Source organism: Falco punctatus (genome assembly GCF_963210335.1).
Source record: "Falco punctatus genome assembly, chromosome: 3".
In the NCBI taxonomy this organism is placed as follows: Eukaryota; Metazoa; Chordata; class Aves; order Falconiformes; family Falconidae; genus Falco; species Falco punctatus.
Window position 1 is genome coordinate 117,912,845 of NC_137582.1, and position 14,965 is coordinate 117,927,809.

The 14,965-nt window shown below is 66.2% G+C and overlaps 2 protein-coding genes across 7 annotated transcripts in view; both read right to left on the minus strand.

Annotated features, from left to right (window-relative positions):
* Positions 1–5,432: 5,432 nt before the first annotated feature.
* On the minus strand, positions 5,433–6,796 carry SMIM12 (small integral membrane protein 12). The gene is made up of 2 exons (XM_080378515.1): positions 6,742–6,796; positions 5,433–6,507 (listed from the first exon to the last, which is right to left on the minus strand). The coding sequence occupies exon 2, from the start codon at positions 6,488–6,490 to the stop codon at positions 6,212–6,214; it is 279 nt and encodes a 92-aa protein (XP_080234641.1). The 5' UTR covers positions 6,491–6,507; positions 6,742–6,796; the 3' UTR covers positions 5,433–6,211.
* Positions 6,797–7,619: 823 nt separating this feature from the next.
* DLGAP3 (DLG associated protein 3) overlaps positions 7,620–14,965 on the minus strand; it is a 28,737-nt gene continuing 21,391 nt past the window's right edge. For 3 of the 6 annotated variants that reach the window (XM_080378504.1, XM_080378506.1, XM_080378505.1), the window contains 8 exons: positions 13,920–14,125; positions 12,918–13,396; positions 11,917–12,257; positions 11,704–11,789; positions 10,603–11,027; positions 10,207–10,298; positions 9,854–9,997; positions 7,620–9,356 (listed from right to left, as the gene is read on the minus strand). In XM_080378504.1, coding sequence (XP_080234630.1) covers positions 9,138–9,356; positions 9,854–9,997; positions 10,207–10,298; positions 10,603–11,027; positions 11,704–11,789; positions 11,917–12,257; positions 12,918–13,396; positions 13,920–14,125 — 1,992 coding nt within the window. In that variant the 3' untranslated portion in view covers positions 7,620–9,137. The remainder of the gene's footprint in view (positions 9,357–9,853; positions 9,998–10,206; positions 10,299–10,602; positions 11,028–11,703; positions 11,790–11,916; positions 12,258–12,917; positions 13,397–13,919; positions 14,126–14,965) is intronic. The other 3 variants (XM_080378509.1, XM_080378508.1, XM_080378507.1) reach the window with 3 other exon arrangements.

Here is a 14,965-nt window from a genome sequence, read left to right on the forward strand (position 1 = left end):
GTGCACGCTACCAGCTCTCAGCCCTCCCCTGCACCCTCCATGAGGATGCTGGGGAAGATGCTCTCCAGAGGGACCCTGCCCTGCTCCCCCTGTTGCCCAGTGGGGGCTCCCGGAGCACCCCAGTGCAATGGGGGACCACAGCCCAGCGCTCCCCAGGCATCAGCAGAGCTGCAAAGCCCCTCCAAGCTGCAGCTTTCTGGGGGAGGGGGCCAGTCTGGTGTGCTCAGCCAGGAGGAAATACCCGTGTGAAAGGTAACGGTGCAGCCGTGCCGTGTGTTTACCCGCCGGCAGTGTTCCCCCGCTCACCTCCCCTCTCCTGGGCTGATATTTTTGTTGGCACCAGGGGAGCATCACGCTTTTCCGAACGGCCTTGCAAGGTGGAAAACAAGACGGCCGAGACCCCCCTTGCCTGGACGCTGTGCCCGGCCACGGGTGCTGTGCAAACACAGCTCCGCGTCCCGCTATTGTTCCCATGTTGTGACAAGGCAGCTCGGGGCAGCTGGTGTGACCTCGTGCCGCCGGGACCTGCCCGCGCCACATGCCAACAACAACAGCGAGGGGCTCACCTGCACGGTGGGACCGGGGAGGGGGCGGCCGTGGGGCCGGTGTTGGCAGCAGCCCCCCAGAAGGCGGGCGGGCAGCCCTTAGGCAAATAAAAGTTTGCAGCTGATAAGGGTGCAGGCTGTCCCGGAGAAGCCCTTTGGCACAGCTCGGGGACAGACAGTGGACACGCACGGCTTTTCTCACACCTCTGTGCTCCCTCCTGAGTAAACAGGCCCCTCCGGTCACTCACTGCCCCAACCCCCGGCCCCGTGCCATGATGCTGGGCCCTGCGGTGGCATGGGCAGCCTGGGGGCTGCGGTGATGGGGTCCCCACAGGTACCCCAGAGACTCAGCTCTGGGGTAACGGGCAGCAAGTATGTGCCGTGACATGTGGGCACCAGGACGACTGCAGCCACCTGACTGGGATGGCGGAGAGCCCTGGGCATGGCAATGGGGTGGGGGCACTGTGGGGCTGTTCCCCCCCATGCTGGCATTGCCCTTAGCATGGATTTTCAGGGAGGGCAGCTTTCGTATCGCCACCTAAGAGCCTTGTGGGGTTTATCCCAACCCATGGCTGGATGTACTTCCCAAGGCACCGCTGCAGCCCCCCAAGAACTGCCCTGGCAAGCAAGAGCTGCCTGCCCGCCCTGTGCCATGGCGCGGGAGCTGGGCTGCCTTCCTCGGCAGCTCCCCCGTCCTCAGCCCTGGAAGAAAGAGAGGGAGACGACAGGGCCAAAGGAGCAAAAGGAAGAGGTAGAGAGGTGGATGGACAGATGGACGGGCACCTGACCTGACCTCCAGCAGCCTGAGGCTGCGGGTGCACAGGCACACTCACCAGTTCAGGAGGATGCTGGGGGTGGGCAGCCACCCCGAGCACTCCCTGAGTCAGGAAAGGCTTTGGGGCGGCTCTGCCAGTCCTGGACCACACACTCCCCAGGACCCCGATTCCCAGTGGGGGTGTTGGTCTAACACCAGCCACGGCCCCTGGGAGCTTTGTAACTTTGTCCCATGGCCACAGGTTTGCAGGGAGGTTCCTGCTCTCCTCCCAGTTAGGACCAGTCTGTGCTGGGCTCCCCCTGCCCAGCTCTGCCGTGGGTTGGGGGAGAGGAGCCGTGAGGGCTGTGCAGCATGTCCCGCCTGCAAGGCGCTGGCCAAGCACCAAGGAGGTTATTTTTAAGTTTTCCCAGGGCACAGAAAACAGCAAGTGTCTAAATCCGACCGGCTTGCAGGAAGAGCTGTGGCAGGAGCAAAACTGCAGCTGAGAGGGGAGGAAGGGCAGAGGGCTGGGCAGGGGGGCGCCAGCCAGGGCCACAGCATGCCCCCCCCACCCACTGGGGCCCCGTTTGTGCCCAGGGCTCTGCCCGCAGCTTCCCAGTGCCCCGTTTCCCACAGCCCCCCAGGGAGACCGGGCGCAGGCAGGAGCATCCCTCTGAGCCAGGCGCAGACCCCCTGAGCCCACCGCACCCACCATCCAGGCAACACCAGACCAGGTACAATCCTGCCCTTCCCAGCACCACTGCCAACAGTGCTGAACGAAGGAAAAGCAACCCCCAAATGGCTCCCTTCCTCCCCCAGGCACGGGGTTATATTTAGCCCTCCACGCGCGGGCATGGCAGACAATGCGGCCCCGTGTGAGAACCGCGGGCGGGAGGAAACGCGCTCAATAGCCCCGATGACTTCCCGCATCCTGACATTGTCGCTCCCCTCCAGTCGCTTCCTCGCACGGAGGCAATGGGACCGCAGCACCCAGCACCCCATGCCCACCCCGGGACGGGTCCTACCCCTGCCAGCGGCTCAGGGCATCGGCCTGATGCAGCTCCAGGAGGGCAGGGGGTGCTGCCTGCTGGGTGGGAAGGGAGCATGCCCTACTGTCCCCGGCCAGGGCTTGGGGGATGCATCTGGGTGGAGAGCAGAGCTGCTCCTCTCCCACAGCACGTCACGGCTTTTGACTGCTGCAGAAAGAGCCACTGGGCCCGGCACGGAGGGTCTGCGCTGTGGGGCCAGGGCAGGAAGAGGCGAGTGAGACCGGGAGGCTGGGAAAGGACTGGCTGCGCTCAGGAAAAGGGCAAAACTGGAGCCTGGGAAAACAGCCTCGGCTGGCCAGAGCAGGGGAGAGAGCAGCCGTCCCCAGGGGATGCGGGGACACACACGCCATTTGCTCTCCAGTGCAACTGGGATGAACACTCTCAGTGTCCCAGGGCTGCAAGGCCACTGCGCTGTGCACAGATCCTGGGTGCCCCGGCGTGGCTGTGATGGGACAGAGGAGCGTGAGTCCCTGTGGGCCCCAGCGTCCCCCTGAAGCCCCCTGCATTGCTCTGCTCCTCCCCAAAGCGTCGTCGCTCCAAGCCTTGCGGGAAGGGGACCGATGGCTCCGAGCAGCCCTTGTGCCAGCACAGGGTGACAGCATCCCCAGCCCTGCGCAGCTGGTGCATCCCTGCTCTGAGCTAACCGGACATCCGCTGCGGTCATCCAGGTGTGCCGAGCCGTGCCGAGCAGCCGGGGGGGGGGGCTCTCACTGCCCCTGCCTGCACAGCAGCTGTCCCAGGCCCCTGAGCCAACCCCCAGCAAGCCGGGGCACAGCTTGTGTGTCCCCCCCAGCATGGTCCTGGCTCACTCCCTGCATCCTGCCTCTGGAAACTGCCACCTGCTCGTCTCACCAGCGGCTGGCAATGGACCGCTGGGTTTGGGGAGCAAACCCGGCCCTGGGCAGGGCAGAGGGTCGGCCGGGAAACTGTAGCCACCCTCGGAGCCAGCAGGGAGGAAGCAGCACGGCAGCAGGGCCATGCCGAGAGGGCAGCAGCCAGCTTGCCCCCCTCCCAGCCTGGGGCACGGCCACCGCGGGCTGGGCAGGGACAGGCAGCACTTCTGCAGCTGCCAGATCCGATCCCTCCCCTGTGGCGCGGTGTGGCCGCAGCCAGCCCCTTCCCCAAAGCTGGACAAGCCCTGGGAGGACGCTGTCCTGCAACACACCAACCTCCTGGCCAGGCTGGGACTCCCTGCCTGGGACAGGCTCACCCCTCGCATGGCCCCACACGTGCTGCTGGCACGGCTCCTTGCCACACTCCCGCTGCAGCATCCAGCTGTGCCGTGCTGGGAACAGCTGGATTACAAACACGCTGGACTAGACTAAGGACTTGAGCGGCTGTGTGCAGGCTGGGGAAGCCAGCTTTTTGCCATAATGGTTTATTCACTAAAGCTTCCTCTCACTCTTCGTGAGCAACTGTGGCTGCTCACCCTAGCCCTGAGTGCTCGCCGGCTCCTATTCTTGTCCAGCCGGCACTTCCCAGGCAGCACATTGTTGGGATTCAATGGGAGGAAGGGTGGGTTTATGGTACTGAGGGCTTAGGAGAAAGGCAACCAGTCTCTGGGAAGCAGCTTCACCCCTGCCCCAGCGCCTGCGGGGAATCCACGGCCCTGCAGCAACGCCGGCGTCTGCCGTGGGGACGGATGGGAGTCCCCAGACACGCGGAACCCAGCTGGAAACACGCAGGACCAGGAAGGCAGCAGTGGTGGAAGCAGGGCAGGGGCTGCCCAGCCAGGTGCCACCGGTGCCCACGCAGCCGCTGGCAGGGCTCCATCCTTCCCGAGCGCATTGCTCCAGCACTGCGCTGGAGCAGCCCCCCCGGCCGACACCGCGTGGGCCAGGGGAGGAAACGGGGCAGCGAGGCCCCGACAAAGCCCGATTGTGCCCAGCCAGCCCTGGGAACAGGCAGATCAATGGGCTATAAACAGTCGAGGGAGCCGCTCCGTCGCGGGGCGAACAAAGGCATTTCAGAAGATGTTTCCGAGCTGGGTCCTGTTGGTCCCACTTGGGGGAAGGGACGGGACCGTTCCCACTCCAGCGCACAATAGGGAACGGCCATTGCCCAGCGTCACCGGGCAGCCAGGCTGGGAAAGGAAGAAGCCAAGGGCAGGGGTCACCTCAGGGGACAGTGCCAGCCTGCCCGGGGGGACTGGGGCAGTGGCATGAGAGGTGCTGTGAGCCCCAGTGCAGGCGGCTGCAGCGGAGTAGAGCTGGGACAGCCTTTGCATCGCCCTGAGCCTCCTCCTGCACCTCCCACCCCAGCCTCAGCTGCCCTCACACGCCGCCATGCAAAGGCCTGAGAAGTCCCCGGCGGTGCCAGGCTGCGAGCCCTACCGGCCCGGGACAGCAGCAGGTTGGGAGGTAAACGCAGCCGGGCAGCACCAGCAGTAAAGCTGTCAGCGGGGCAGGAGCTGGCCCCGAGGAAGGACGGACCAATGCGAAATGCTGAACCGGCTGCTGACCTCAGGGCTTCACACCAGACACGACAGATTTATCATCCCCGGGAGGGGAAGGCCAGGCCGGGGCAGCAGCAAGACCTTGCTCAGGCACCAGGGGAAAAAACAAGCTGGGAGGCAGCGATAATCCTGGCTACGGCCCCAGCACGCTGCAGTTACCGGCTGGCCTGGCTCAGACAGCTCTCACCTGAGTTTGGTCCCACTGCGCCTGTGATGCCAGAGGCTGGAGGGGACATCGGCCACCAGCCCCCCGCGCTCACTGCCAGCCTCTCCTGCCATGTGCTGCCCTGCTCAGCAGCCCAGTGGGATCCCCCCCCATCCCCTGGGACCCCACCCAGGACTGCCACAGCCCTTCTTGTCTAGATAAGGAGGTCGAAGGGAAGCGGATGACGTGGCCGGGGGGAGCTGGGAGGGAGGCACAACCTCAGCACGGGCTGGGATTTCGGTGCCTCCCCCTCCTTCCTGCCTACTCACCCTGCTGCCAGGCCCATGGTCAGTGCCCAGCCAGGGACAACGATGGAATTTCTCCCATCGTAGAAGAGGCTGCTTCTTGAAAACATGGGGAGCAGAAACACACTCTGAGCCAGGGTTAGGGCCAGGTGCTGATGCAGAAGACACACAGACCCAAGGACTGACATAAGTTTATTTTGGCTGTTCCTGTACAGGGCAGACACCTCCTTGTTCTCTACACACCAGCCCAAAGCCACCACCACGCTTGGAGCTCTGTGACAGAAGTGGGGCCAGGACTTGCACCTCCCCCCATCCCCCTTCCTCACTGTGAAGCCTGGGGATGATGCAGAGAGGGGTTCCCCAGAGTTCTCCACCACTGTTCAGGCTCCCCTGGGTGGTAGGCAGTAGCATGGAGCTGTGGTCGGGGTTCATGAAGAGCCACGGGAGAGCAGTAAGCGGAAGAGCCGATCCTCCTGCCGCAGGCAGTTAGCCTGACCCCAACTCCTTGTCACTCAGGTCCAAGTTTCTTCTATCATCACATCGTGGAAGAAACCTAAAGAGATGTGGGGAACCAGGCCGAGAGGGTTTCGTGGTTCAGGGGCTAGACCAGGCCAGGAGCTGATGGGTTTCAGAAATGCTCCGCCTGTGAAGCATGGCTCTCTGCCCGCCCTGCCACAAAGGAGGTCTGGGTGCTGTGTCTCGAGTGCATGTGGGGCAGGCAAACCCCGACCCTCTGGCAGGCCCCGGGAGGGTGAAGAGCAGCAGTGGACATAGTGCATTGCCCAGGTAGGGCCCGGTGCAGGAGGGAAGCTGGTGGAAGGTGCTGCAGGTGATAAAAGAGTCCCCAGCACAGTGCTGCAGGTCAGAGCCCTCCAGCTGCAGGTCAGAGCCCGCCGGCAGCCGGCCCCGGCCCCAGGGCCAGTCCCTCCAGGGCACTGCCTCTGCCCAACCAACTTCATTAACTCTTTTCCGGGCGGTTCCTGTTCAGCACGGCCCGAGGGGCGAACTCCAGCTTGTCCTTCAGGCTCACCACCTTGGTCAGGTCCTTGCCCGCGATCTCCTGCAGCTTGCGGTCCTCCCGCTGCTCCGAGATGCTCTTCTCCTCCTCGGCCGCGGGCTGGGGGTCCCCGCGGAGGAACCACTCCAGGTGGTAGCCCACCAGCCCCACCACGAAGGCCACCGGGAAGGTGACGTACGGGGCCTTGGAGCGCACGGCCGCCCACAGCACGGACCACATGGCGCCGGGGGCTGCGCCTAGCAGGGGGCGACACGCGGCGGTCACAAGCCGGGCCCGGCCCCCCGCGGCGCCCGAGGCCTGCGGGCTGCCAGCGCCGGGGCGAGGCTCCGGCGGGCAAGGCCGCACCGGGGCCTCCCGCAGCACCGACCCACAGGGACGCGGGACCCGCCCGGGCCCCCTGCTCGGCCCCCCGGGGTGCCGCCCCGCCCCCGGAGCCGGACCCCCAGCGAGCCCCGGGCGGCCCCGCTCACCTGGGCCCCGCCGCCGCCGCCGCCGCCAGCCCCGCCCCTTCCGGTCAGCGGCGCAGCGGGAGCGCGGCCGAGAGTGGCGGCGGCGCGGCGCGGCGGGGCGAGGCTGCCCCCTGGCGGACAGCGCGGGACCTGCGGCGCTGGAGGAGCGGCCCGGGAGCGGGGGGAGACCCACGGGGAGAGACCCACGGGGGGAGAGAGACCCACGGGGAGCCCTGGGGGAGGGAGCCACGGGGAGACCCACGGGGACAGCCACGGGGAGGGAACCACAGGGATGGAGGCACGGGGAGACCCACGCAGGTGCCCATAGGGAGACCCACGGGGAGGCACCCACGGGGATTCCTGCAGACATCTCTCGGGCACCCTGCGGGGACATCTGCTCCTGCCCCAGCGAGAGCCCCTCTCCCGCCCCACGGATCCCTCTCCCATCCCATAGACCCCTCTCCCATCCCACGGACACCCCTCTCCCACCCCACAGACCCCTCTCCCACCCTCCCGCCGCACGGACACGAAGGGGCGGCAGTCGGGACAAAGGCGAGCCCGGTGCCAGCCGCGTCCCCACGGGGAGGTGGCCACTGGCCCGGAGTAACCAAAGTCACCTTTATTAATTGCGGCGGTTCGTTACAATAAAAAGGGAGCCACGTGTCACGGTCACTGCACGGCGCTGGCCGGGGTGGGGGCTGGGGGCCCTTCCCAGGCACATCTCTAACTTCGGGATGCTGGGGGGGGGGGGCGCGGCAGGGGGGGAAGGGGCTTCGGGTGGCTGAGCGGGCACTGCCGTCCCGGAGGTGTTTAGCACCGACGGACCCCCTGGAGCGAGGGACCCCCAGCGAGGTGCCCCCCTGCTCGGCCTCGGCACCCCCCTGCTGCATGGAGGGGGGGGGGGGGGGGAGTGTGTGCAAGCTGGGCCCCCCCAAGTTGCTTCTGATCCCACCGCTCTGTCCGAGGGTCCTGGGCAAGGTTTGGCCCCGGATTTCAGGGGCTCCCCAGCACCCACCGGCCCTGCCTGGGGGGCGGCTGGTGATGCTGCGTGGGGCTGCTGGCACGGTGGGGTGAGGGACGGGGACGGGGTCCTCCCCAAAAGGGGCACTGGGGGGGACAGGATGCTCCGATTGAGACCTGGGATGGGGACAGGGACAAGGCAGATGCAGCCTCCTGCCCCGCCACACTGCTCTGCCCTGGAAGGGACCTTTGGGGACCCCCCCACCCTGCTCCCAGGACGGGGTGCAGGGACGAGGGAGCTGGGAGCAGCAGCCGTGGGGCACCAGGCACACGACAGCCCCACCCTGGGGTGCCCTATCCTGGAGGCACAGGAAGATGGGGTGACCCCCCTGGGGTGACCTCTGGTAGCCCCCCACTCAAGGGGCAGCTGTTGGCCATGTCCATGCTCCGGTCCCACCTGCTGGCACCAGTGCAGAGCCACCACGGGCACAAAGGGGCTGCAGGCAGGTGTCCCCACCGCCACCCCCACTGCATTGCCCACCCATGGGGGACAGGGCTCCCACGGGTGGTGAGGCACGAGGGGGACACAGTACTCCCTGTCCCCAGCTAGTGCCACACTGCAGAGGCGCTCCCAGTCTCCGGGCTGGTGGGATGGATAAGCGGAGGGATGGACTGATGGTGGAGGAGGGCTGAGCGGGATAGGAAGAAGCGTCGTGATGCTCCGTGCGAGGGAAGCCGTGACCGGGGGTGTGGGGGGGGTCCTGCTGCTCTGGTCTGCCCCACCAGCCAGAACACAGCGCCGGTCACGTGTCGTTTCTGGTTTATTCCTCAGGTTATATTTATATATGTATATAGGGGAAGGAGCCCTGGGTCCCCTGTGGCACCCGAGCCGGGGGCAGGCGCGGGCAGCGCTGCTGGGGAGCCCTTTGTCCCCTCCACGTCCCAAAGCCTCGTGCCGGCAGGGCTGGGGAGCGGGGCTGGGGGGGCTCCAGGTGGGCAGGGGCTGGAGGGCCCATCCCCACCACGCGCTGGGGGATTGCACTGAGTACGGAGAGGTGAGGGGGGGCCTGCCTGCAGCCCCCTCTGCTCCAGCCCAGCGGGGCCGGGGGCTGAGCATCACCTCTCATGTGGTTGGGATGCAGACGGGGGGGGAGTGGTGCAGAAAGGCTGGTGGGGTGGGAAGGGGACGGAGAGCTGGGACACAGCCCCAGGGAGGGCAGAGGAAGGGAGAGCCCCGGACCCCGGGAGAGGCTGGCAGGGGCATGCGGGCAGGGGGCAACGGGACGGGGCAGAACCGGGCTTGCGATCACCCGCCGTCGGATCCACGAAAGGTCTAAGATAGAAAAGAGAGAAGCTGTGAGTGGGGCCAAGAGCTGCCCCAGGGTGTCCCCGCGGCTCCCCATCACAGTGAGCTACGGCCACGCCGTCCAGTCCGGGTAGAAAAGCGGAGGCTGCGGTCACAGCCGGGTCTGTGCCTCGGGGATGTAGATCTCGATGCTGTCCGCGCTCTCGGTGGCCGAGCTCTGGCGGAAGGAGGCAGCTCGCTTGGCTGCCAGGAGCCGCTTGCGGGCCTCCTGCCGCTGCCGGTCCACCGAGTCCAGCGAGCGCTCCTTCACTGGGTGCACCTTGGAGCGCGGCGGCTTCTTTGGTATCGGGGGAGGCACCTTCTTCTCCTCCTGCACAGATAACAGGGGCTTCAGGGTAGGCGCAGAGCAGGGACCTCCACAGAACGGGCGTCCTGGTGGGCTTGGCACAGCCAGCAGGTGTGACGGACACATGCGCCTCCACGCACGGCGCTGCCGTGGGTGCCAAAGCCAGGGTGAGGTGGCCCCGTGGACCCTCCTGCACCGTGGGGAGTTGTGAGGCTGGGCTGCACGCCCCTTCCTCCATCCACACGGTGTGAAGGTGCCCATGGACACGCTGCCTCTGCCCGTGCCGAGACCCTGCCCGGCCCCTTGCGGGCAGCACTGCCCTGGAACGCCCAGTGACCCCCCTGCGAGACCGCAGCGGGGGAGCGGCCCCTTCTTTAGCTTCATTTATTCCCAGCTCTGTTTTTCAAGTGTTTGCTAAAACCAGTCACTGGAAACAGCCCAGCAGCGGCGGTTTGGGTGCAGATGTGCTTGGGGAGGAGGAGGGAGGGAGAGGTCGCAGGGGACAAATGCCAGTGGCATACCTTGGGCTCCACGATCTTCCACCCATTGGCCTTGAGCTGCTGGAGCTCTGCAAACTTCATGCTGACATCCTCAATGGAGAGCTGCAGGAGGTCCCAGAAGCCGGCCAGGTCTTGGAAGGTGGGCACGGGGAACGCGTTGGGATCCTGTGGGGACAGAGGGACACGGCGTCATCCACGTCTGCCTGCGGGACATCAGTTCTGCTGGCCATGCAGCCATCCCACCCCCACACTGCTGGGGGGTTCTATGTCCAGCTCTGCCCCACGATGTTACAAAGTCCCTTTTCCACTGGCTAAGGGTATGAGACCCCCCACCCACCATGGTCGACCGCACAGCACCGCTGCCTGGCACTCACCATATTCTGCTGGCAGAGGCGGTAAAACTGTTGCACCTTCTGGGACATGAGGAGCTGGGCGCTGCCCACGGCACTCCGGATCTTCTCCAGGACTGGCAGGAGGAGAGCAGACAGTCAACACTCCCGCAGGACACGGAGCCTCTCCCCTGCACAGTGGGGACCTGCACCCCCTCAGGGGCAGCTTGGACCTTCCCCCAACCCAGGTGGCATCTCCCCCCTCCTCCAGACCTCACTAGTCCCTGAGGGTTTCCCAGTGTTTCTTGCTCCCACCCAACCCCTTTAGCCTTGGCAGGGGAGATGCTCCATGGTCAGGGCACTGCAGGACCGTGGCTGTGCCCCCACCAGCTCTGCAGGAGCACCCCGTCCCTCCCACCCGTGCAAACCCCCCTGACTCACTCTCCTCCGGCAGGTCGTAGTCCTCAGCCTCCCTCTCCATCTGCTGGCACCAGCCCTCCATCTTCTCCACCTCCGCCTGCAGCAGTTTGATGAACCATTCCCCATCGCGGTGGCAGGGGGAGGCACGGCCGGAGTCAGGGAGGCTGCGGGAGCCCCGCTCCATCCAGGCATCCTGCCGGGGCACCTCCACCGTGTCATACTGCAGCTGGTAATCCTCCCGGTACGCCCACTGCCCCTGCGTGTGCACCGTCTTGTACACCGCGTACTGCCGGCCGGACTCGGGCTCCGAGGAGTGCCGCTGGAAGGGCCGCCCGAACTGCAGGGCTTTGTCCTCGGTGGCCACGGCCAGGCCGGTGAAGCCCTCCAGCTCCAGGTCCGCCTGCACGCCCGCCGTCACGCTGTTGGAGCGCTTGAAGCGTGCTCGCCTGCGGAGAGCGAGAGCGCGTGGGGACCCTCGCGGCCAGCGAGGACGGCCCCACCCCCCCACCAGGTACCACGGTGGGCAGGGTGAGGGATGCCCACAGGCAGGATGGGGCTGGGAACCCCGGTTTGGATCCCGGAGCATGCGGGGCCATGGGGACAGCCCTGAGCAGCTGCAGCCTGCCAGTCTCTCATCTCCTCTGCTCTTAGCCCGTTTCCATGGCTACCGGCGCTGGACCAAGGATGGAGAGGAGCGTGTACCAGGGCTGCGTGGGCACGTTGCCGGAGCTCCCCTCCCGCGGGCCCTTCAGGTCCCGGCACACGGCATTCCCACCTCAGCCAAAACGTTTTACGTTTAGCTGCAGAAAAGCCCAAAGGTTTCATCTGCACCTGAGCTGGGCCCAAGGCTCACGGCTGAGCCCCAGCAGAGACACCAGCAGAGGGTGGGAGCAGGGGACCCCCTTCCCCAGGCAGGCAGCTAGCAGCAGCGAGGTGTCAGGGCCAAGAGAAGGCCAAATCCTGCCCCAGGTGGGGGCAGCTGGCCCAGGATGGGGACAGTGCTGAGCCCTGGGGTCTCAACCAGAGGAGAGAGGGAAAAGATGCTGCAGGGCAGTGGTGGCACGTGGAGCTCGGGGTGTCCCAGTTCCTCGGTGCAGTAAGCGTGGTGTGGTGGTGTGGTACCTTTTGTCCTCCTCCACCTGCACCCCAATGGAGTGGAACTCCCTCTGGCTCCGGCTCTCCGTATCCGAGTCGGAGATGGCCTCGACCTGCCGAGGGGTAGAGGGAGAGCGCTGGAGGGTGACCCTGAGATGCAGCGCGGTGGCTCAGCATCACCCACGCCACTCGGGTGGGCTCAGAACCAGCTTGGAGCCCGCAGGGAGGAGCGAAGCCCACCTGGACGCCGATGGAGGGACGCCACTTGCGCTGCCGAGCCAAGCTCCTCAGCTCCTCCCGGCCGGGAATGGCCTTGATGATGAGTGTGGAGGGCTTGGGAGCAGTGCGGGGCTGGACTGGAGGCAGGTCAAGGGCCACAGATGTCACCTTGGAGCTCTCCAGGCTCTCAGCCGAGTTGCAGCGGGTCGCAGCATCTTTGGACCAGGCGGAACTGCGAGTGACCTCGCTGGGCAAGTAGCTCTCGTGGGTGGACTCGGTGCTGCTCTGCGCCGTGACGGAGATGAGGGGTTTGGCTTTGGTTCCTGGAGGGATGGGAGGTGGAGCTTTTCTGTAACTGAAGGCTGTTGTGGGAGAGGCGCAGGATGAAAAGGCACGTGAAAACACAGACACTTGCTCATTTCCCGCCACGAACAGGGGTCCCAGGTGAATGGTGCCCACCTCCTCCCACAGCACAGGGCTTGTCACCCCGCAGCATTTGCATCTCAGCTGGCCGAGATCTGGGCCGGCGCTCAGAGGGGCTGTTCGGCCAGTTTATTCCCCAAAGGGGATTGGAAACCACCCCAGACCCACACTGGCCATGCTGCTGCAGCACCCGGCAAGGGGCAGAGATGGGAACAGAAGCAGAGGGAAAGAGGGAACAGCAGATCAGTGCTGGGGGCACAGATCAGCCCCTTGACCGGGACTGAGTCATGAGCAGGATATTCCTGTCCTGTGCCAGGGATGAGCCACGAGCGGGATGCTCATGCCCTGCGTCGGGGCCGAGCCGCAAGGGGGATGGATGGTCGTGCCCTGAGTGAGATTATTATGCCCTGTGCTGGGGCTGAGCTGCATGCAGGGTGCTCGTGCCCCGAGTGGGATGCTCACACCCTGTGCCAGGGGCTGCACGGGGCCAGGGGCAGGAGCGGGGACAGCAGCAGCCCTTGGCAGATGCCCAGATGAGCAGGCAGGGAGATGCAGGGGTCCCTCACGTGGCCCAGCCCCTGCTACCCCCAGGGACTCACAAGTGCTGGGCTTCAGGATGCTGCTGGTGATGGGCGGCCCGGCGGGGGCGGACATGGAGAAGAGTGAGAGGCAGTCATCGTCCTGGGAGCAGCCCGCCTGGATGGCCCGCAGGTAGCTGTGGCTCCGCATGCGGAAGCAGCCGGGCAGGTCCAGCGCCTCCACCGCCTGCGACTCCACCTCGCCGAAAACCGACTCGCAGACGGCCTCGAACTGGTGGTTGAGCTCATCGTTGATCTGGGGAGAGCAGCGGGTGAGGCTGAGGGTGGCGAGCCAAGGCCAAGCGGGGCGGGAGATGCTCAGAGGAACATCTGCCACCCCCCCCCGCCCCAACCTGCCCACGGCACCTGTGTCATGCGACCCTACCTGGCCGGTGGTGAAGGAGCGCCCGTAGCCCTGTCCCCGCGGGAGCATTCGCGGTGGCGTGCAGCAGCTGGGACAGTTACAGATATATGAATCAGAATAGTGCCTACTTGCAAACCTAATGAGAGACAGTGGGAATAGAAGGGATCGCACCAAAAGCAACACATTCAAGCAAAGCATTTGGAAACGCAGCTGCAGCGATGCTCCCGCCGGCCACCACTGCTGTCCCCACTCCTAAGTGCCCCAAAACACTGTCCTGGGGGTACGGAGCCAACCTCCAGTGGTGCGGAGCCACCAGAGGGGTACGTGCCCGGGCTGTGCAGCAGGGCTGGGGACAAGGAGCCAGCCTGTCACCCAGCAGACTGGGCCACGTCCCAGTCATCTCCTTTTGAGCATGCCTCTTCTCCCCAACACCTGCATGTGGCTGCAGCAGCGGGTCCCGCTCCGAAGCCCAGCGCAGCCATGTCCCCCCTGGCACCCACCAAGGGTAGCTACAGCGCAGGGGCAGAGCTCAGCACCACTGCATCGGGGAGCGCAGCCGTGAGTGAGGATGATGCCACTCGTCCTCCCAGGGAGCCCCATCCCCTGGCCCCGCTGCTGCCCACGACGCTGAGATGGGGCCGGGATGCGACAGCCCTTACTTGGTCCTGGCCTGGTCGGCGCTGGAGGAGCGGCGGTAGCTGTCTCGCCGCGTGGCTGCCCTGGGCGATACTTTGGCGCTGGCGTCCGAGTCGGCGCTGTCCTCATCACCCATGGCCTTGATGTAGCTGCCACTGCGCATCCGCCGGCAGGGGATCTCCCCGTCCTTGCCCACCGCTGGGTATCCGCTCCACTCGTCCTGCGGCACCTGGAGCAGGAGGCAAGTGTGGGAGGATGCGGTGGCCGGGGTCCCGCAGTCGGGACGTAGAGCCGAGCCCTGCACCTGCCACATGGCACATGCCAGCCCGAGCGCAGCATGCATGCGTTGCCCAAACCCAGCACGTGTGCCCGGGCCCAAGGATGGTGCACATGCTGGCACGGTTCCCCTGCCCTCCCCACGGCACCCCAGAGCTGCAGGGATAGACCCTGGGTGCTCTCACCCCCTGGGAAAGCCCCTAAACCCTGGAGAGCTGATCCCTCCTAACAGCCGCGGCTGCCCGTGCCCCACGCGGGGCCATTCCCAAAGCGCAGGGCAGCGCAGCTGCTCCCACCTCGCAGCCCCCCCGGTGTGCGCGGCTGGGCCAAATCCCACCCATGCCAGCGCAGCCACCCGGCTGATGTCGTGGCTGCCGGTCCTGCCATGCGCCGCTGACGCTGGCACCACGGGGTCCTTACCAGGCTGCGGCAGGGGGACGGTGTCCCCCGGGCCCCATGGGGAGGGCAGTGGGGCCAGCACCCTGCCCTGCTGCCCCCACCGCCGGCGGAGAGGGGCCCTGGCCGCCCCCTGCCCTGGCCAGCACAGCATTGCTGCTCCCTGTCTCCTTCCCCCAGGAAAGGGAGAGAAGAGTTAATTAGTTTTTAATTGGAAGGGGATGACCTAGAAGGGAGCCCAGCGACGAGGCGGGCAGTGGCACCCAGCCAGGCACAAGCAGGATAAAAGCTGTGTGGAAGAAGCGGGCGCAGGGCTGCCGGCAGCCCCGAGCCGACAGAGCTGGGCTGCCCCCCTGAGCCAGCGTGGCATGGGGCAGGAGGTGGCAGAGGGGGCTCC

What these genes read in the sequence shown, in the direction of transcription:
- SMIM12 (XM_080378515.1), bottom strand. Translation starts at nt 6,490, where the DNA reads ATGTGGTCCGTGCTGTGGGCGGCCGTGCGCTCCAAGGCCCCGTACGTC.